The sequence below is a fragment of the Gymnoscopelus braueri genome, assembly GCF_963280865.1.
Source record: "Gymnoscopelus braueri genome assembly, chromosome: 14".
Lineage (NCBI taxonomy): Eukaryota > Metazoa > Chordata > Actinopteri > Myctophiformes > Myctophidae > Gymnoscopelus > Gymnoscopelus braueri.
In genome coordinates this window covers 36,083,556-36,106,848 of record NC_137619.1, presented here as the reverse complement: position 1 = coordinate 36,106,848, position 23,293 = coordinate 36,083,556, and the positions used below count along the sequence as shown (strand labels likewise).

Sequence of the window (23,293 nt, the reverse complement as noted above, 5' to 3'; positions counted from 1 at the left end):
ATGGATCAAAAAAATTCGGAAAGTGCACCTGGGGCAATTTCAATGGGAATCGGCGGTTCGCGTAGATCTACGCGACTGGCATGCAATGTGTTAATAACACGTGCTAGGAAGGTCGGACGGCGACAAACTAATTAGCATTGATTTTAGGCCCTGCACGGCCCGAAAATGTCGGGTCGGTAGGGCAGAATTTGAGAACTCTAATTTCAACTGCCTCAAGCTTGCATACACGCATACGCATACACATACACATATGCGCTGTCTTGAATATGTCCATGACAGCTGTTGACTGCACTGCACCCTTGGAGGGCAATGCGCGCGCACGCGCGCGAGCGTGTGTGTGTGTGTCTGTGTGTGCGCGAGCGTGAGCTGTAACTCATACTTCAAGGCCAGTCTCAGTTTCATCTTTTATTTGTTTATCATCAAGGACCTTGAAACTTGAAACTGATCTCAGTATTGTTACTTATAATTAGGCTTTGGCCGATTTACAAAATTATGTTATATCAATATCATGATATTTCCGTGATATTGTGCCCCCTCCACACAGTGGCAACCCACCCCCCCCACCCCCATGTGGGACCATGTGTTGTCTTGATTTATGTTTGCTGATGGATGAATCAGGCAGTCGGTAATGGGGTGCTGTATTTCTCCTGCCATGATGAAAAAACACATTAATGATGTATGAGATAATAATAATACAAATTAGTCACCTAACCATGCAATTAAGAACTCAAATTTTAAGTTTTTTGGATATCACCAAAGTAGTTTATAATACTATACAGGTATAATTACTACTGTATACTACATGAGGTATTTGAATTTGATCCTTAGGTTCACTGTGCAGTGTTAAATGGATAGTTCACCCCCAATTAAAATGACTTTGGATGACCGGCAGCGGTTCCGGTAGGAGACACAAAAGAGTCTCCTTTGTGTCTCCTACCGGAACCGCTGCCTACTGGTCCGCTGGTCATCAAATTATTGGCTTAGTAATGCGACAAAAACAAAAAAATATCCATGAATTCAAGTCTGCATGGGGTGACTAATCGATAGAAAAATTCCCTTTAAATGCTGTTTTAAGATTACCTTTACTGTTTTACACACACTCATAGTAAATATAGACATACACACAGAGGGCCTATAGAGTAGGTCATGCAATGTGTAGAGATGTTGGAGTGACGGGCTGTCCCGTAACGGTGAAAGTTAGTCAGGGATTCGATGCCTAGTAGTTGCTCAAGGGCACCAAAGTTCAGTGCCCAGAAGGTGAACTGGCATCTCTCCAGCTACCAGTCCACTCTTCATACTGTGTGGTCCATATACTGGACTTGAATCGGTCGGTCACCCTCCGCCGTTTCCCAAGCCAAGCCCCTACCGGACTGATCTACTGCCGCAGGCAGGATTTCTCTGCTCAATTTGACCAAATGCAGTTGCATAATTCATTTGACGGCATACCCTTGGTTAAACCATGACCTATTCTGACAGTTCAGTTTAGCTGGAGCTTCAGGCTGTTGACAGTAGGAGAATGCCGACAATTGTGCACAGATCCACACCCACCCACACTACTTATTAATCAGTAGCGTTTAGTGGGAAAAGAAACTGTAGACGGGATCTGTGTGCCGATTCAAAGACACTGTGGGCTTCTTTGTCATTTAACAGTACTGTGCTTTGGGCCTGTTCTAATCTAATGCATAGTTACTGTAATTTACTGCATGGTTTGTCGCATGACCGTGTTGCGCCGCAACACGTTTTTTTCCCAGTTGGAAATCTGTTCTTTACGAAATGTATAAATTAGGCTTACGGCTCTTTGAAGGCTTGAGAAGAATGGTAACCTGTTTCAACGACTGGGCAGCTCCCCAACACATATCTCAGACTGCCCTGCCCCCCGAGGAGAAGACGGTGACAGTTATTGTCATTGGTAAGGAATGACAGCAATGCACCCTCGCTGTCTCCCACTTTCTGGATCTCTTGTTTACCGCGCACAGTGGGGCTATTAAACACATGCTATATGTTTTGGGCTGAATCATTCATTCCGGTAGGATGCTGTCTAGTCTATGTTGGCGTACCAGTGTGCCTTCATAAGGTTGGTAGAACCTTGAATTGTATAGCTACCTGGCAATGATCTTAGACTGAGTCCATATTTTGTATCATCTTTATGTGTTGCTTCTGTACTCCATTGAAATTGGGAGGATTCATTCCATTCATTCTCATTGTATGGTGAAGTGGGACTCAAAATAATTTTTTTGTTAGCAGGGAACACAAACAAAGCAGATTTGGGCAATATAAAACATGTCCTGGTATGTAATTTAGGAAAAGTGAAATGGCTGTATTCTTGTTATATTATCCTTGACAGACTTTTTCTTGCACAACAAAAATGTATAGATCACCAATGAAGGCTGTTAGGGCGCGCCCCCACCAAGAGTTGGCTGGCCGCTGATAAACGCAGGTTGTGCGCGGCCACAGTTTTTTGCAGCCAGCGGATTCTAAAAAACGGGAGTGTCGCGCCTGTCACTCACTTTCAGGAGCCTCCCCGTAGCCCCGCACCGCCTGTGCCTGCTGCCTTGAGCACCATGTTGCTTCCTGAGTCTTGAGACAGTCCGCCTTCGACTCACCCGATTGGACAGAGGGAGAAAATCAGCCCCTGCCTCCAGCAGTTTTATGCTTAGTCGCGGAGAGCAGATAAACGCAAGGTCTGCGTGAGAGGCGGAAAAATCTGCTCTTGCGTGAATCAACGCATTTGCATTGACAATGCATTGGCAGATTCTGCAAACAGCAGCCAGCCAACTCTTGGTGGGGGCGCGCCCTTAGATGGAATAGGCAAAATGTTCCAGGACACTTTTTATACAGTGGCAGAATCTGCTTTGTTTTACATTATGAAGATTCAATAAAAAGTATTATTTAAGTCCTAGGCAAGGCAGGGCATATTTAATTGTATTGCATGTTGCATACATAAAGGCAATTCAAAGTGCCTTGCATAAAGACATAAAGGGCTTTTAAAAGCATAATAAAAGGAATAAAATAAGAACATTCAAGACATAAGTTGGTCAGGATTGTATTGTGTACAGTACATCAGAGTTTTGTTGGTTCACAGGAGTTAGAGATGTTTCTTTGCCCTTCAGTGAGACTGAATGGAATCACTACCTGTTCCAGAGAAGTATAAAAAGGATAAAGATGATTGACAATGTTTGGACTTTTATTATGACCAGGTAGCTACTAGCTACACAACCCAAGGACCTACCAAAGTTCATTGTCACTTTAAGCATGGTACTCTAAAGCATTGTGGTTATGTTTGCAGGTATTAAGGGCAGAAGGTACAAGGATAATGTCGAACAAATATTGCAGTAGTTGAACAAATGCTGAGCAATGGTGAATGACATATGACCCACGTCTTCAAACATTGCCCAACACGTTGGGCTTGTAATGGTGAAAAAAACATGTCAATGCACAGACTTTACCTTCTGAGCTGGTTTTGACTCATCGGTTTAGAAGTGGGAGTAGAGCTATTTTCAGTAACAAGCTTGTGTCACGAGACCATGTGATTGACCTGAACGTACAGTATTTATGTGTGTTTTGACTCCTCTCTGATGTGAGGCCAAGAGGATTGATTGATTGCAAGGACTTTTATGTGTTTATTTACAGTATTTATGTCTCTCCACTGTTTTGTTTGTTAGGATATTTTAGGCATTCTGATACAGCTGAATGCCAAAGGGTGTCACTAACTTCCTCTGGCATACACTGGCATATGGGAAAGCACCCTGTGACATTTAACCGTTCACCCACTTAACCCAGCTGGTGAGAGGGTGGTGGGATGAGAGACCACACTTTAGTGGCTTATATTGTTCCCTGTTCCCGATTTATACTTTTTACTGTCGCACACCGGTGTCCCGCGCCGAAAACAGACGATATCTAGACGGAGTCTTAATCAGGCTTATGAGCAGTGAAGGTTATTTTTTAGCAGAACCAGTGTAACCTCTTACATGTCTGCCTGCCGTTTGACTGCATTTAAATAATTACCTCCATGGGGTGTGGGCCTGCAGCAAGCTTTCCCTGGCACCATGTCAAGTCAGATTCAGAAAATAAAGAGGGGAAGGCCATGAACCAGACTCCTAAGAAGCCATTACAAACTAAAATACATTCAACTGCGCCACAGTCCTTTCATTTCCATTAATGTTGGTCAGCAAAATTGCTGCAAAATGGTACCGAAATGGACGATGGCACTGAAGTGGCACAGATATTATGTGGCGGGCAGTTGCAGGGAGAGTGTGGTTTAGGGTTTATAGCTATTAATAGCCAGCCATACCCTTGTGTTACACTGAGGTCTTCAAATTAGTGTCTCGACTACACTGTAGCTGTCTGCTGTAACACTGTGCTGGACACTTGACCAGCTCTGGCTATGAAGGGAAGACGAGCACCACTTCCACGTCCCCAAACATGTAAAACAATGTAATTAAGCTACAGTGACACAGGAGTACTGACATACAGTTTCTTTGCTTTTCTGCTGTAAGGGAAATAACTAAGTATGCAGTCACACAGGTCTCTCTGCAGCATGTTTTGTATAATACTGCATGGTCAATAAGCCCTTAATAACTGCCTATTCAACTGCTTATCAAAGTGTAAAGTTACACTGTACCCAGGTGCATAGAAGTCTTTCTTTGTCTAATTAGTTTTTTTGTGATGTGGGTTGTAAACGTGAAGAACATCAAGAGAAACCTGAGAAGAAGTTAATGAGTTTATGTGATCCTGCAAACATCTACCCATTAATGTCAGAGGTCAAGCGCTGCACTGCAAAACCATTAGTGATAATTTAACTCTGAGAGTGTGAAAATGGACCCGAAAGGGTCTAGTTGTACACTCTCAGAGTTAAATGACTCAGGATTTTACTGCTTGTATGGTTACACTTTTAAAAGCCAATCAAGTAACCCTGAGTGGACCTTTGCTTCGTCTAAGAAAACACCATCTGATTGCTTAAACTAACAACTAAAATTCACCCTAAAACCGAGGTCAGAGCATTACATTTTTTGTGACTTTTCAACCAGTATTTTTAATAGCTCAAACCCAAAGCAAGAAACAGGAGAAGCAAGGCCCCAAATTCAACCATTTAAATTTATATTTGTAACATTTATTTTTATTTATCATATCAGCAATACAATTATGGCAGTACACATACTGTAGATGCATCATGAATAAAAACAAAACTAAAACAAGATACAAATACATAAACAACTTAAAAACAACACAAAGGTTCAAGAAAAGAAAATTATAAGCAAAAATTAAGCAAACCCACCCTTAGTAACATTTACTAATTGTGGTACTATCAGGAACCAGAAAATTCATTAATGTCCACCACAAAATACCCCTGCACATTAACACTGGTCTCAGTTACACTATCAGAGACAAAGGATTTACTAGTTAGTGACTTCATGAAGAGAGGTTTGTCCCTCGTGTCTAGATGTAGAACGTTTTTCTGTTATGTACTGTATGTATACACATCTACTGTATAGGGATAAAAAGCGTAGGGATAATATGATCTCTCTCCTTTAGCAGTAATATTTCAGACTCTCTGAGGTCTGGTTCCAACGCCCCCTTTTCCAGTAATTATATTGAGGGAGGTTGCTCCACCAATATTTGTTTGATCAGACTTGCTCTGTATGTATCTCTTGTCTCGTGTAATACTGTGTGGCCCGGGGTATTATTTGAAGTTTGGCATGGAGGCCGTGGTGTGGATGCGATTACAATACAGGATCATATGTCTTTCCATGTAATTGTATCTGCAAGAAGACAGCAAAGGTCATAACTTAAATCGCATTAAAACATTTTGGATTGGTTTTGGTTTTTGGCATTGCCTACAATTAATTGAGCTAACAACCTAATGTGTTGCCTGTGAGTTTTCCACTTGCAAAGGATAATAGGAAGAATTTAGTTAATTATTGTGTGTTATTTCACTCGCCTTCATGTCTTTATTTAAGCTACATCGTGTTGGAAACAACACGTTATTCTTCACTTACAGAACATGATTTTGTGTTTGCGGTAGAGCTGATAATCTGAGAAATTATTTAAAAAAAATATATACGTGTATATACTGTAGTAGAAGTTCAAGAATCCAAGCTTCTTGGCTGCTCCCCTGCTGCTCATGATCTCAAAAGTGACCTATGGGTAACATTGGTAACTTGCCCCATGAGTCATGACGGTAAAAACTAATTAACTCTCAGTTTAGAGAGTATTATAATTTTGTGCATACAAGATACTATACAATTATACACTTCCCTCATGACTCATAAGAACATTTATACATGTTGGGGTTAGGCTCTTATATTAGCCTACACATGAACACATTTATTGTCAAAGTCAGCTATTTTGCTGTGTGTGTGTGTGTGTGTGTGTGTGTGTGTGTGTGTGTGTGTGTGTGTGTGTGTGTGTGTGTGTGTGTGTGTGTGTGTGTGTGTGTGTGTGTGTGTGTGTGTGTGTGTGTGTGTGTGTGTGTGTGTGTGTGTGTGTGTGTGTGTGTGTGTGCGTACATCTGTCATAATCCATGGATGTGTAGGATTTCATGCAAAATGAGTAGCGATTATGAACAATTGTGGTACACTCATGAGATATTATAGCCAAACTTATAATGCCTTAAGACATGAGGCATTATGAAGGCTTATATTGTTGCAAGGCAATATGATGCATTATGCATGGGTTATAATGCATTATGAAAGTATCTAAAGTATAATGCATTACATAGAGTGTTACCCACTGTTATGAACCTAATTTTAAAGAGGTGTATTTTGGGCACAACACCAGAACTATCTGTTTGTGTATTTTCTACATCATAGACTATTACAATGAAGGTATTAATTTAAAGATGGCTGTATTGTTGCCATAGTTGTTGTATTTTGGAACATTGTCTTTGAGAGAGCAGAATCAATCAAGTTGGACTGCTGTAACCAGAGTAATGTGTGTGTCATACTGTGTATGTGTGACATATATACAGTATGTGTGAGAACAAGGTTAAATTTATGTAACAAGGCAAGAGGATCTGATCAGAAGTCATGTGACCAAAGGGCATGAAAGTCCAAGTGTTATCATGTATTGGTTGTAATGTGATGAGCAAAAGTGATTACAGTGAGGTGTTGGGCACTATCATATCAGCTGATAGTCATATTTGATATGACATCATTTTATTGTTATATGGCTGCTAAGTGTTCTGTAAAGTGTTAGGAACGGATGTTCACAAGCTTACTACCACTTTAGTGTAATAACTCTCAAAAATGTTGTTTAATTAACGTTTTTACAGTTCATATATTTTAGTATCATGTAAATATTCCATGTCTAATGCAAACATAGCTGGTTATTGCCAACTTCTTGCAACCTCCTCAAGGGGGCACCATACTCTTAAGATCACCTTAATTTGTGGGGAAATGTAGTCAAGGTATCTCACCATTTGAATGCAGTTGCAGCTTGAGTTAATTTCTCTTCTTTAACTGCACAATCAATCAATCAATCAATCAATCAATAAATCCTTAGTCTTGATTTAACTGAGACTGTAAAAATGTACCTTTATGGTTACTAGAATTGTGTTCTAGAACATTGGTTTTCAAATTTGGGTTCAGGGACCCCCAGGGGTCCTTGGTGAGGGGGGGGGGGGGTACCAGGGGGTCCTCAGCAAAATTAATGAATATAGCGTCACAATAACCACTTTATCTATTTATATGTTGGCTATTAAAAAATAGCAGATCTACAAGCTCATAGCGCGTCACTTCGTGTCGTGCTGTGAGCTTGCACATCTGCTATTTTTGAAAATATTTGAAAGAATATCGTATATGTTTGGAATCTTTTTTTAGTTTGTTTTTACATAAATCTTCTCTTCTGGGGGTCCCTGGCACAAGACCTTTTGTATCAATTTGGGGGTCCTTGGCATGAAAAAGTTTGAGAACTCCTGTTCTAGAAATTGTGCCCAAGTTTGAAATAACTATAAAATAATCATGAAAAAAAAAGCACTTTTCACATCATCTAACATTGAGAGATGTTGATCTGAGATTGTTAACATTATCAGCAGTGTCCTATCTCATTCAGCCTCAGTGAGTTAAGTGCTGATCAGTGGTCGATGATAGAGGCTGTCCTTTGCATTGACCTGGGGTGTTTCCAGGAATGCTCCTTCAGACAATCTATATTCTTATTTTTTTCGTTCAAGGTTTCTTTATTGGTATTTTCCAATTCACATACAGGTCAATAAGACAAAAGCATACAAAAACAGTGCATGTTACCTAACCTCTCCCACCCCCCAAAGTTCCCACTCCGAAAGAGGCACAACCCTGTTATGTTGTTGTAGCATTAACAAAAAAAAAGACTATACGAACGAATAAGACACATTTGCAATGAAAGTTGAAAGAAAATGTAAAACAAGGATAAAAACAAGTCAAAGAAGTTAAGTATACACAGTAGAATATGTGTCATTAAATTAAGTAAAAAATTAAAATACTCTGTTAAAAAAGGTTGCCAGATGGTGTAAAATTTCAGAGCACACCCCATTGTGGAGTAACGACAGCCAATCTATATTCTAACAAGTGCCTCAGGGCAGACTTATGTATTATGCAGTAAAGAACCCTGGATGTGGGCATTACAACTAGCTCACGGATTAAAGTTCTCAGTCGCCAAGACTGATTTCAGTCATTTGGATTCCATAGAAGCCAGCATGTCTATGGAAGCATGCTGCACAGCATAGCCGATGTACCAGCTCTCAATGCTTGTAGTTCGGCTATTTTCTGTGATTATTTTAAGATTAGAGCATTTGAAGTGGTCAAACTAGCAATATGTTCAGAAGCATCTCCCATAAAATCTTAATAGTCTCGGATATTTCATATAAAAGAAAAGGTTAAAAAGCCTCAATATTTGATTTATTCATCCTGGTTGCCAGTATGTAGAATAGCAGGAACAATATTACTAGAACATCATAATGTTGCATATTGTGTTAATTGTTTAGGAAACGGCGCTAGTGTGGGTGTGGGGGGGGGGGGGGGGGCTCCTTTCAAACGGTTTCACAAATCGCACATTAGGACTTGGCCATACAAACATTTTCAGTCTCGTGATTTTATTTTGCTTTGATCCATGCAAGCTGAAATGGGTGAGTGTTTCTATTAGTGCAGACTGACGTGTAGTGCTGTGATTCAGAGGAGATGGGTGTGGTGTCTCAGGGATGGATAGATGCATTGACAGAGCGAGACCGCATTACTGTGGCTGAGTCTACTATTGCATCATACTCATTAACCACTTTAACCACCCTGGCATCCCTATTTTGGCTATTATCATTATGCAAGAACTTTTACAAAACAAAACAACATAAAGAAATAATTCAAAAACAGCTGATCTACAAGCTGTGTAAGCTGATCACGTTGCAGTGTAACGCGTCACGTTATGATCAGCTATTTTGGAAATTGTTTGAATAGGGCATTGAACTGCAATCCGTAGCTTTTTTTTGTGGATCCTGGTTTGGTACACACACAAATGGTGCTAGATAGCACTAAAAGTGGTTCTTTGTCTTGTAATCATAGGGGAACTTCTTTTCTTAAAGATTTGTCAAATGGTGCTATATGTATATAGAACCATTCGAGGTGTCTAAACTAAACTGAAGAACCAGTAGAGAGCTGAACAGGCTCTTTGTACGGCAGCACCTCAACCATCCCAAAGACTAGCTGAAGACCTGCTGAAGAACCACATCATTTGTTTGTGTGTATGACAACTCTTTGAATGCCGTCGATGCGTTATCGAGTCAATTGCTAGTTTGTCCAGTTGGCCGTCGACGCGCTAGACGCGCGTTTAACTTTTTCATTGTTTAATCTGTGATCTCGCTGCTCTGTTTATTTTTCTCCATCAGATTCTCTTTCTGTTCACTTCACACTCACCCGGATCCGGATTCATGACGCAGATTCCGTTTCCGGTTCTCTAGAAGCTTGAACGTGTTATTTTAGGCGAGAATAGGGAAAAACACGTTTTTTCACACGGTATAAAAAACATACAGCCATATTCCAACGATCCATTCCGTGTATTCCAACGATCTGAAACGTCACATCCGGTTATGACGCTTGGACTGTCTGAGCCTGTTTGAGGGGGGGTCGAGCGAGTGAGCGAGTGATCAAGGTGTTGATCTGCTGCTCTCTGCTGGCCGATCTGTCGTGTGTGTTTAAAACCGCAGCCAGAGAAACGATTTGAATGAAAAATTACAAAATAACAACAACAAAAAAACACAAATCGCTGGCACTGGGGGAGTACTTTATGAAAATACTCGGGCAGTCAAAGAAGTTAAAGGACTGGATCGTAGCTTTAAGTGGTTAATACATCCAATTCAGTTCAGAATCAGTTTATTGCTATACTGTACTTACAGTACAAGACATTTGACTTGGTGCATTGCCCTCTAAGCTAAAACTGAGATAGTAAAAGTTGTCTATTGCATGGAATCCTTACGGTGTGCTCTAGCTAATTGCTATTATACTATATCAGTGGTTCTCAACCTGTGGGTCGGGACCCCCAGGGGGGTCCCTGCATGATTTTCTGGGGGTCCCCAGATGACAGTGAAGTGACAATTTAAGAACTTTTAAGACCTTTTTAATACCTTTGAAAAAGACCATTACTGCATCAAAATTAACCAACAAACTAAAACTGGTCGTTGGCCAACAAACGTTGGCCAAATTGTCAAATAGTATAAGAAAGAGCCAAACATTTTCAAAATAGACGATCTACAAATCTGCAATGATCACAATATTTATCTGTGGAAAAGAGTCAAACCAAATGTATTGCCTGAACTCCTGCAATTCCAAGTGCTTGTCAGGGTGGGGGGTCTCCAGTTCAAATATTATCATTTTGGGGTGTCCCCAGTTCAGATATTATTATTTTGGGGGGTCCCCAGTTCAAATATTATTATTTTGGGGGGTCCCCAGTTCAAATATTATTATTTTGGGGGGGTCCCCAGTTCAAATTTGATTATTTTGGGAGGTCGCGGCCTGAAAAGGTTGAGAACCACTGCACTATATCATATAATTGTCCAACCTAGTTTTCAATCCTCAGCAGGTTTTAGTACATGCACTATTTTTAGATTGTTCAAATGGAAGAATCCTTAGAGAATATAATAAGAGGACATTTGAGGTGCCCTGATTATACTGGAAATGTCTGTGTGTTGTATGTTTTATGATCAAGACATGTATGTTCAGGAAGAATGTCGCTGTCAGTGTGAGTGGTGGTTTAAGGATGTTTTAAGTGCAATGTCCTGAGGTTGAAGGTCAGGTCTCATATTGCACTTTACAGCACCAGCATCTCAAATGCACAATAGCACATCTGCTGATAACACTGCAAACAGACATTGTTGCCTCTAAGTTGAACCTTAATGATTGAAAATGATTTTAAAAGTAACGTTCCCACACTCTTCAACTGAATTAGGCTTAATTGTGTGAAGATTTTAGCTTAGATGTATTAGAAATAGTAGATATTTTAACCACTACCAGCTATTACCACTATTAGTCATACAACAAAATACATGTTTTGCTTAAGTGGTTACATTTATAGAGTAATGTTACCTCTAAAACAAACTACGACCACAAAAGAATGAGAGCCTGGAGTGAAGACATCACTAAACCTGCTTGGCATGTTGCATCATGAAGTTTGTTATTGTTTTGGTGGTGTTGATTTTATTTGTCTGAATGAATGTGTCTCCAGAATCTCGGCTGAACATTGTGATCAGGATTGGCAGCTACACAATAGAAGAGATGATTATCTGAACACTTGGAGAATGTGTCTGTGGCTGAACATGTTCAGTTGATCAAGATGTAATTGATATTTCCATAATCAAATGCTTGGACATCACAATGATATTCATTTTTGCTTTTGAGGAAATACTTGAAGACCAACCTACTGGTTAAACACACTGACTTATCCTCTGCCAGAGAGACAAATGTTAATAAAACATATTATGACGGAACGTCGCTTCTATTCAGAGGCGGCTTTATAACGTTCTCTGGCCCGGGGGAAGAATTGCAGTGCCCTGAGGTAAACTTTGAACAGTGAGGAAAATGAAAATACTCAGTAACCACGGAAAACTTGACAAGACTCGTTCTGTGTGGTTCGGGAGAAAGGGAGTCACGGTTGTCGTAGAGGGAGGCAGGCAGGCAGGCTGGCTGTCAGTTTCTGCCTCCTCAGTCGGTGCGGTACAGTAGCTTATCCACATGTCATCTCTCTGCCTGGACCACGAGGTAGCCTCTCCACCTCTCAGGAGCCCTCAGGAGCGAGTAACGGACATGTGGCACCTGCTTAAGAGCGAGATGGAGCACAGGGCTCACCTGGTAACTCTGATGTGCTGCATGGGTCAGTATTTCACTTTCAGCAGCACAGAGAACTAAGTCATGGTTGTGCTTCTTTACTAGCATGCGTTTCTGAAAGAACCGGAATGGAGTTGTTGTTCTGTGTTAAAGGGAATGAGGTTATCGGTTGTAGTATTTGTCTCCTGGTTCCAAAGTCTAAGTAAACGCTCATTTCGTTCCATGCTGCTATAGTTGCTGCTGAGATTAGCAACGGTGCTAAACATGTTATTGAGAGCATGTTGTTATGGATGGGATTGACTTTGTGCTTGAGGATATTCTCCTCGCGAAGCAGGACTTAATCCTGCTTTGCCATTCTCTCTGTCCCACCTGGGAACAGGAGAAAGGAGATCGATAGCTTTGAGATAACAAGGCAGGACTGCTAATGCTTTACTGCTAATCTATCAAAAGCGACTTATGTGAGAGATGCAAGTACCTCCTGTAATACTAAGGTATAATATAACCATTCATATACCAGGCTCATGCACGTCACTGGTTGCTCGGAAGCAGGCGGTCTGGTTGTCATGGACATGAGAAACACAAAAATACTGTGGTCAGCAGTATGCAGTAAAGAGCCCTGCCAACTTGACCTCATGGAAATAACTATCCATCTTTTCAATCACTGGCACTCAGTAAAATTATAGATGCTTTTACTTTTAAATGACACACACTGACACTATAACTCTAGGAAACATAAAATGTTTTATGGAGGTCTGAGTGGATGACAGTTTCTCCAAACAGGAGCTGCAGTGTGTGCTATTTGCAGTGAACTCTTGTGTCATCTGTTCCTTAGATGAAGTACACATGAGGAACTTTTTTGCTAAACCTGTGAAAGACAGTTAAAAAGTTATAAAGCTGAAATGCGATTCATTCATTCAGGTGCTGGTCTGATGACAACTTCATATCGTTGCTGTCAGGTGGAAACCTTGTATGCCCAAAATCAATTGAAAACAGTTTAAAGTAGTGAAAATAGCCGATCTACAAGCTCACAACACATCGCGTTGCTATGCATTGTGAGCTTGCAGATCTGCTATTTTCACTACTTTTGTGCATCACTCTTGTATGATGAAGTAGGACATTCATTTACGAAAAAAATACATTAACAGTTGCAATATGGGGGTTCTGCCCGACAGCAACAATATAGTAATTTAACCCAAATGCTTCTTTCATTAACACTCCATGGTGCTTCATTACCGTCTTTCTCTTCTTATTTTCTCAGATGAAAGAGACAGAGTTCAGAAAAAGACATTTACAAAATGGATAAACCAACATCTAATGAAGGTAAGAACCTATTTATGACACTTCTCTAAATGGGGTTTAGATTTACTATATAGGAAATAATAATGTTCTGTTTGTCTTAAACCCTATATGTAATCTTTGTTGATATGGTAACTATGTTTTGACAGTACACAGTGCAGGTTTAATGCATAGTTTCTGTGTTGGTAATAATAAATGAAGATCTAATGAACCATTTTCATCTTAAATAAATAATCCATTTTAGAGCTGTTGGCAATGATAACAGCAGTTTGCAGGTTTAGGCCCAGCATGTAAACAATCACAGATATTACTACAGGCTGTCAGAACAGACAGAACACATTTAACACGACTTGGGCTAATTCTCTCATACACTCTGCCAAGAACAGGTTGCTTTTGGTTGACGTAGGAATTTAAATCACTTACTGTAGCGATTCATCTGCCCAGGGAATTAGAGCAACACTTTTACAGATACAAGTTCCTGCATGTACGGTATCATTTCATTTGTCCGTGCATGAATCACTCTTTTCTTTCAAATGAGCTGTGTAATGAGGGTTACAGACATCAGTGATAAATTATGAATCCAGACCAGATGTTGTACATCTGCTCATTTCAGTCATGCAACATGTAAATCTGTAATCCTGTGATAGAATCCCACATTGCATATTTTTTTCCTCTAAAAAAAACAACTTCCAAGAAGGTTGAACTCATTTTAGTTAATCTCACTGCATTTCAACCTTTTTTAAACAGTCATGTTAGTATAAAGTTATATTGAATAACCTCTCAAAAATGTTATGTTTAAAGTTGTTTAAAAATAATAACGTTGATAGTTATTTTAATATGTATTCAAGGAAAAGAAAAGCAATGTTATGTATTAATACAAAGTTGTTCTTGCAGTGAGAGTTGAGTTTGTATGTTTTTCAGCTTTAGCAGACGGTTTAAGTTTGGTTTGGGGGAGGGGCACTAAAAACTGATAACAGAGATAATCTAAATTCTTAAATTAACATTCACGTTAACTGACAAGCGTTACTATAATTTTTACGTCTAATATGTGGGTCACCCAATTTCAGAACGTCAAATCAATCAGTAGTACCACAGCAGAGAGAAAGGAAAGCCACTTGAAACCCCATCTTATCATAGTGTCTGGGTCAACAGACCGTGCACCAGGCTATGTGACATGTCCGTTAGGACACAGAGGTGCTGAGTAATAGTGGTGAGAAATATTTGGCTGACCCAATAGCATGCGATGGCTGCAGGGCTATTTTGGTTCCACAGCTGTGCCTGTTAGCTAGGATTATAGTACTGAGAGTCATGTGGAAAAGCAGGTCAGTAGGCAGCAGTGGTGGACAGTAACTAAGTACATTCACAGTACTTTACCTAAGTACATTTTTGGAGCATTTGGTTGTTGTTGTTTTTGTTTTTGCAAGCACATGACTTTCACTTCGCTACATAGAAAGTGAAATTTCTATTCTTCAAATGTATGTTTTGACTCCACACATTTCTAGGAAGGGACTCTCGGGGACCCAAACTTATAAAAAACATATTATGAATTAACCACTTAAGCCCTATTTCAAATATTTTTTAAATAGCCAGCCGCATTGTGAGCTTATAGATCTGCTATGTTAACAATTTTCTTTTAAATTTGCAACATTTCTGATTAGGCCCTATGTTCTAAATTCCAATACAGCAATGCAAAATGTACTTTGTAATTTGAAAGGCCTTCTGGGAGGAAGGAGCCTCGGACGAGAGGTGTTAAGAGCCTGTCTGAAGTGCTTAGAGATAAGGTGTTACAAACCATATGCTCACAGCATTATTCAAAGTGATTTATACTTTATGCATTGTCGTTTAAGCCTTAAACATTAGACCCTGTCACTGTTGACCCCTGTTAGGTCTTGGGGTGCAGGGGCGGTGTCTCCTCTGATACATAATGTGACATCACTAGCCGCTTCTTTTCACCTGACAGTGAGTGAGGAGTTTCACCGGGAAGACGTAACAAACTCGCTATCCTTCCCACTTCCCACTACCAACCTATTGGAGTCGCTAGAGCGGCGACAGACATCGCCCACCCCAACCAGCTACCCACGCACAAACTCAGTTTTTATTGTAGCGCCCGGCCAAGTTGGAGGCGCTGTGAAGGATTCGAACCCCATGTCTCCTCTCCGCAGTAATGGGCCGGAGCTTTACCCCAGATGTTTACCCCAGATGCCTGCATAAAGTCTTTTCATATGACCATGTAGCTCGCACAACTGAAAATTCAATGGTTTTTATTTTTGGCGACACGGTTGTACGACAAACCATAAATTAGGCTTAATACTTTCATTTGGGGGTGAAAAGCCCTACATAGTAATCTGAATACCCAACAATTTACACCAGTAAAGTCCTCAGTGTTACGGGTCCATTTCGTTCGATTTGTACACTTTCATAACACAGGATTTTACTGTGTATTATCTGTTGCCCATTTGTCACCAGCCCCATTAATAGATAAATAAATAGATAGACCTTTATTGATCCCGCAAGGGAAATTCAGTTGTCATAGCATGAGTACTTAGATAGAATAGAATGTGTTTCCTCTGTCTTTACATGCATGTTATAACAGATGACAGGTCCCAGCCTTTCAGGTTTTCTGAAACAGGTTGGGCATAGCCTGAAACCTCAACACAAGCTGACTGTGGGTTTATGTGTGTGTGTGTGTGTGTGTGTGCCTGTCTGTCCATCCTCCATGACAGAGGGAAGCGACTTGAAATACTAAAGGTTGAGTTATGAATCCGCTAAGAGAGGGGTTGGGGCAAAATAATTGAGTTGTTGTTGACTTGAAACTGAATCAGCTGTACAACTTTTTAACGCTTACACCTTGTTACGCCCTTAGTCTAGGGGTAAAAGAGTGCAACATGAAACAAGAAGGTTTGATTACAAAGTGAGATTTATTGCTATGACATGAAGTGAGCTTGACGTCAGGGTGAATCCAGGCCAACACAACAAACAAACAAAACTCTCTGCTAAATCCTTTCCCAAAGCCCGCTCTAAGGAACAAAAAGACTATAACCAAACCTACCTTCTTCAACTAAATGAAAGCAGGAGAAAACAAGGAAAAACAAGTACACAAACAGAATGGCAATTCACCCCTACTGCCCCATGATAGTATTTGCAAGGAGGAATATGTAGTCACTACATTGTGTCACAACAAGCTTTAGTGTAACTTGAATATTTTGAATTCTGTCTTGGTTGTGATGCTTTGTTTTGATATACCGTACATTCCTATAAAGGTCTGTTCCAGTGTGTAAACTGGCGCTGCCTGGTGGCTCAGCCGGGTGGCATACCGACAGTGTGCTTCTTGTGCGCTGCAGGGACCCGGGTTTGGGTCCGGCCCCTGTCTTGTCTCGCGTATCTCTCGTCTAAAGCTTGATTTATATTTAGTTATGTGCCAGTGAACTGCCATGCCAACTTGACCTCGTGGAAATGACCTCATGGAAAATAGACAATCTACAAGCTCACAACGTGTTGCGTTGTGAGCTTTTTTGTTGTTTGTTTTTATATCTGCTATTAATCAGGCTTAACTCTGTCCTATCTGAGATGAAGCATAAAAGTGCCAAAAATAATTTTTTTTTTTTTTAAATGTATTAGTAAGACTAGATGTGTAAACAACCTTAGTACCTTGAAAACTCAGCAGTATTTCTGAGTGAAGAAATGGTTCTTGGCTGCGTTTTCATGAATTTCACTGACCTACACTGGCCGCACTATGAGCTTGTAGATCTGCTATTTTCGAAAAATCGTGAACATTACATTTTTGCGAATCTTTGAATATACATATTTTTAAAGCAAACATTTTAAACTCCAATCTTTGCTTCTGAGGGGTCCCTGGAACAAAATATTTTCAGATGGGGGTCCGCGGCCAAATATATATAATTTTGGAGGTCCTTGACATGCAAAAGTTTGAGAACCACTGATATAGCAACATAAGTTTTTCGGAAAACTGTTAGGATTTAGAAGACATTTTGTAGAATCGGAACCTCATGCCTTAATGGGTTAAGTACCCCTGAGCAAGACACTTAACCACTTAAGCCCTAGCGTCCCTATTCTGGGGCAAACATTGCAGATCTACAAGCTTGTGAGCTTCTAGATTGCCTCATTTTGGTAAAGAAGCCAAAGAGCCCTGGGGGACCAGGGCACTGGGGGTCAGCGACACACGGGTATGCAGGGTTTAAGCCAACTGCTCCCCCATGTGCTCACTCTGAGCAAGCCACCCCTGGATCCCCTCTGGGATCTCTACAAATCCTTCCATTTAACCGTACATAGTATAAAGATGATGACATCATTAGAATAAAAAGTAATAAAATAAGTAAGCAGCACATGTACGACATCATGTACAGTGCATGGTTTTAGAACTTGGATTATCTGTTCTTTGTCCAGAGCGACATTATTTGACTATTTTGATGAGTTGATCTGTATCGGCAAAAGTTTCACAAATGGCAGGTCTATAAGCCTCACAATAGGGATAAAGTGGTTAAATAAAATGTTGTTGAGTTCATGTATGTATTATATATTTATTTGTTTGCGTGTTCATTATAATTCAAGTTTTTTCATATAGTAATTAACATTATTTTATCTATCAAAAAGGTATTTGTATTTATTTGTATTTTATTTTTTGTTTGCTTATTTGCAAAATGTTCTTCAACAGAAACTTTAATCAAATCAATTTCTTTTATTGATTAAAACATTTGTAACGTTTTGACAAAATATCAGTCAAAACATCAGTAATCGTGGTCTAGGACTGTCCAAAATTGGGATCAGCAGCAGATCCTACACAGAAACTCTAGCATCGGTTGGGCTCTAATCATCTGTTCTTTACTCTGTTTCATCCTTAGGTACGAAAACATATAAATGACCTGTATGAAGATTTACGAGATGGACATAACTTGATCTCATTGCTGGAGGTCTTGTCTGGGGACTCACTGGTGAGTTGAGATGCTAATTTAGATTCTATGTCATTTCCCATTGCCTGATTCAAACATAGACGATCTACAAGCTCACAACACATCGCGCTGCGACATGGTTTAAACTTGTAGATCTGCTTTTTTCTTTTTACATGCATTTTGACCAGACATTTTGATAAAAAATACAGACATCAGGGCTAATGTGGTTAAGCAACTTCCATAGAGATTTCTCTCAAAAGGTCAAAATAAACATAGGAATTTGTACTCTTAGATCACAGCTCTACAGAGCAACAGCAGGCATCTATTCAATTAGTGACTCACTCCACTTTTTAAGACACCATGGAGGGCTCTGGGAAGGATGTTCAGATGGCTTTAATCTGTCACACTTATGCATAATTAATATTCTCCCTACTGCCGCTCCATTTAGAGGGGAGAAGGGAGAAGTGGACGTTTCAGTCGGAGCCTTTCCTCAGCGTGATAATAATACATGATAATTATCACGCCGAGGGAGGCTTCAGCGAGCCGAAACATGGTGCTGGGTCATGAAATACAATAGGACTTTCACAATAGGAGTGCTGGTGATCATTTCTACAAAAATCAAACACCTGGAATAAGTTCCCAACCAAATGTAACTGGCTTACCCAGTTTATTTAACTTGCTAACTATTCAGGAAAACCTTTGAATAAGGAACAGGATGCTAAATGTTGTATCATGCTACTGTACAAGACTGCATGAAAACCCTGTTAATATACTCTCATCACCAAGATTAGATTGTCAGCTGAAAAGTAAAAGGTTACATTCATGTAGATAGACATTCAGCTAGATTAGTGTACAATTCTATTATTGTCATCATTATTATAATATCATGCTGCTAGAACCGGTGACCTATTTGTCTCAGATAGAAGTCGATTTGTGCCATTAATTGAGCAGCGGTTGACAGAATTGTTCATGGCAGATCTCTGCTATTTAGCTCATCATGATACTCTACCCCACTATCTGATCTTTCTGTTCTTTCCATACAGTTAAATTTGAGCAATGGTGTACATTATGGTCTATCAGCATAATGACCCAAATATAACTTTTGCTGGTTATACTGTATGATAATTGTTGCTGGGACATTCAAAAATATATTCATCAATAAGTATAAATAATACTTTTGTCTAAAGTAGGGGAGGCCGTCCAAGAGACGATTTGCGGAAGAAGAAAGTTATTCACGGCCATTTATTAGCATACGTATATTACGTATCTGTACAACCGCTGATCTCAGCTTGTTCTCTCACAGCTGTCTCTTTAGCCTTTAACTGTAAGTTAAAACTAAAGATAAACGTATTACCTGTTAGGCAGTCTCCTTCATAAGAATCTAACTTCGTAAAGCAAAACATTTTGTTGTTAATACAGATCGTCTCAGAGTAGAAGGTTGAAAAAGAACAAAGGCAACGCGCATGAAATCCAATATAGCCCAATCAAACCTGTGACCCAAAATGAGCCTAAAGGAAGACGGTGTCAATGGTGTTACATCGGTAGTGTATACACAGTGCTATTTCTGACCTTTGTTTGGTTAGAGTGGTTCAATAGTCTCCGTAGAGACATTTGTCCTGGACCATTAAGGGTTGCTGTCAGATACCATTCAGGCTTGCTACATTAAACAACACACAAGGTACTGTTGGCACACATCCTAATTACACCATAAACACATAACTAATCTATTGCAATTACAATTACAATTTGGTCATTTAGCAGCCACTCTTATCCAGAGCAACTTACAGGTTTTTATTGAACTCCGGTCAATAAACGAGGTAAATACTACAATAAATGATTATCTACGTACAGCTTATACCAAACAAAGTGAAAAGCATTCCACAAGTTGTCTAACATAGCCACATTAATACAGAAATGCATGTAGATCACATTTATATTGCTCCTTTAAATGCTGCATTTACATAATGCCCCAAGTTAACTCCTGTACTTCCCGTTATTCAGTAACTTGATCAACAATGGGAAACTATATCTGTTAAGTTTACAGGTTGTCAGTCAGTCTGTCTGCACCTTCATCCTGATTGCTTCAGCTCATAGCTTTTATGAAAATGTGGTTTTGTGTCAGCCACAATATTTTGAGTCTGTCTAACCACCATTCCCTCAAATATGTCCTGCAGAGGCAGGCGATGGAGTGTGGATACCCATTAGTTTCCCTGCTCTGTTGATAAGAATATGAGACCACATAAGGATACCGTGGCAGAGTATGGATTTGATTGTTGCCCTATAGCAGTGGTTATCAAACTTTTTCATGTCAAGGACCCCCAAAATTATATGTATTTGGCTCAGAAAAATTTGTGCCAGGGATTTTTTTTAAATAGCAGATATACAAGCTCATAGTGCGGCACTCGGTGCCACGCTATGAGCTTATAAAGCTGCTATTTTTTAATAGCCAAAGTATAAAATATGGTTAAAGTGGTTAAAATGATTGTGATGCCATATTTACAAATTGTGCTGGGGACCCCCTGGTACCCCAGGACTTTGAGAACCAATAGGACATCAACATAATGCTCTTGTTGACGTTCTATAGGTCAATAATCTAATCCATACTCTGCTAAGGTATCCTTATGTGATTTGGCGATCTGCCTGTACAACAAAAATCTCAAATTCAGAATTGGAGATTTGAATGGTCACCGTCATGTTTTCATTTTGAATCAGAAGGTGTTGATGCACTGCCACATAGTGTTGTTGACATCATGTTCTATACTACACTGTATATCTTAGCGCTGCAACTTTTGCATGACTTCAGCAATTCTGATACTAACCCAACACCAGTGAAGCAAAGTTCCATCCACAAAGCAGCTCTCTTTTGGTTTTCACCTGGCTCCTTCTCGTTTCCTCCTGTTCTGTTTCCCCTGTCTTTAATCATTTATTTTTTTGTTTTCCTGCTCATGTTCTTTCTGTGTCTTCCTTTGATTTGCGTTTACCCTGTGTCCATTTTCTTTCTTTCTTCTCTGTGTATTCACCCTTTCTTCGGTAAGCCAAGGGAGCGTGATTTTCTGAAGACATTGCGGTTGGTGAGTGCGTCGGCAGCATGTGCAGTAGAGCGGCATGGAGACCAATGGGATGATGATGATGATGATAAGGGGGTAGGTGTGGCCTCTGCCATCCACCCCCTTGTAACAAAACTAACGCAGTGCGTTCTGTGGTCATTAACAGGAGTGGAGCAACAATCTCAACATAGTGTCTACTGTAAAGTTGTTATTAGGATCATTTGCTATTATATGGCTATAAGATTACATTTTTTTTTTTAGATTAGATTACATTTTCTGTGCAATGCTGTGATGTGTTGAACATGAAATAAGGTTAAAATGCATTGCTTAGAGTTGCCAGATGATATTGATGATGCTATAGAAATGTGCACATTATCTAAAGACCCAGGCAGGTTCAAATGATCTTATTGAGACTATCGTACAAAAAGGAAGCATTGTATAAGAGGTATCGTGTCAGACTTTGTTGGCCATTGAATGCTAGATCAAAATGTATAATGTTTGTGATTCCAAGGAATGCAGCTACACAGCTTGGGTCTTTATGTACATTTTCAATAGCTTCGCCGATCATTGAGCCATACAAGCACATCATTGCAACCCTACGAATATCAGGACATTTTTCATCTTCTGCTTACGGGACATCTGCTGTAAAGTAAAAGTAGCTTTCATGATGAAAGAGCCGTGCTGTATGTAAGGAGAGTAGGTTTTACTGAATGTTGCTGCTCTGCTGTGGAGTTGAATGGGATTCCTTAGGCAGCCTGTCTTGTCAAGCTGAGAGGAGTTACTGAAGGCAGGAGTTTCTGCTGCCCATGGGGCGCTGGCTTGTAATGCGTTTTCCATCTCATTACCTCACGCTGTGGCCCATCATTGCCCACGTGCACCAGTCCCTAGCTGTTGGCTACTTGCTCAGATAATGCCACTCTGCCATTGTGCTAAAAAAGATTGAACTTCAGTGTTTACATCACAGATAACTGAAAGATATTATTGTTGTCTTTTAATTGTCCCTTTATCAGTTAGTGCATATTGGAGTTGGTTTTATCAAGCATGGTCACTCTGTTTGTTTTCATATTTGCACATACAATTTCTCTGACCTAAGAATGGTGAAAAATGTTCTGAGCAGCGTATGCACAGTAGACATGGATTATTATTAAATCGCTTGTAGGTAGGGCTGCAACTGTTGATTATTTTCTTAGTGATTATTCTATCGATTCGAAAAGCAATTATTTTAAAATAATTGTAATATATTTTATTTATCAACGAATGGACGCAAAGAAATTCTAATTGATTAAATTGAGTCAATTTATGCTACAATATTAATTGTAAATACATTTACAAACAACATAGAATGCATTTTAAGTCTGTGCATTGTGTGTACTGAACAGTCTGTGTATTGAACATTAGATATCACCTAGCCCTATATGCTTCATCGTACAACAAATAGTGAAAATAGCTACAAGCTCACAAAGTGTCGCTTTGCGATGCCTTGTGTCCTCAAAATTGATTATCGATCAGTTTAATTAAATCAATTATTCTCTGTAATCGATCAAGTTTGATTAACTGTTGCAGCCCTATTTGTAGAAAATGGCTGCTCTTGTTTTCGATAGAATTTGTTCTGTGCTTCTTCCCTTTGTTGTCTTTACCCTAGCAGATCAGTGGGTAAGAACGTGGCAGCATGTCCTGTGTACTCATAATACTAATGAAATTTTTGGCATTCGTCCATTAATGGTGAGAGCCTGCAATTACATGACCCCTCTTTCCTCTTTTACAT

The 23,293-nt window shown here is 39.8% G+C and overlaps 1 protein-coding gene across 1 annotated transcript in view; it reads left to right on the top strand.

Moving 5' to 3' along the window:
* Positions 1–23,293, top strand: part of dst (dystonin) — a 145,473-nt gene that overhangs the window by 13,528 nt on the left and 108,652 nt on the right. The window contains exons 3-4 of the mRNA XM_080449297.1: positions 13,537–13,598; positions 18,434–18,523. Of these exons, the coding sequence (XP_080305423.1) occupies positions 13,537–13,598; positions 18,434–18,523 (152 nt within the window). The remainder of the gene's footprint in view (positions 1–13,536; positions 13,599–18,433; positions 18,524–23,293) is intronic.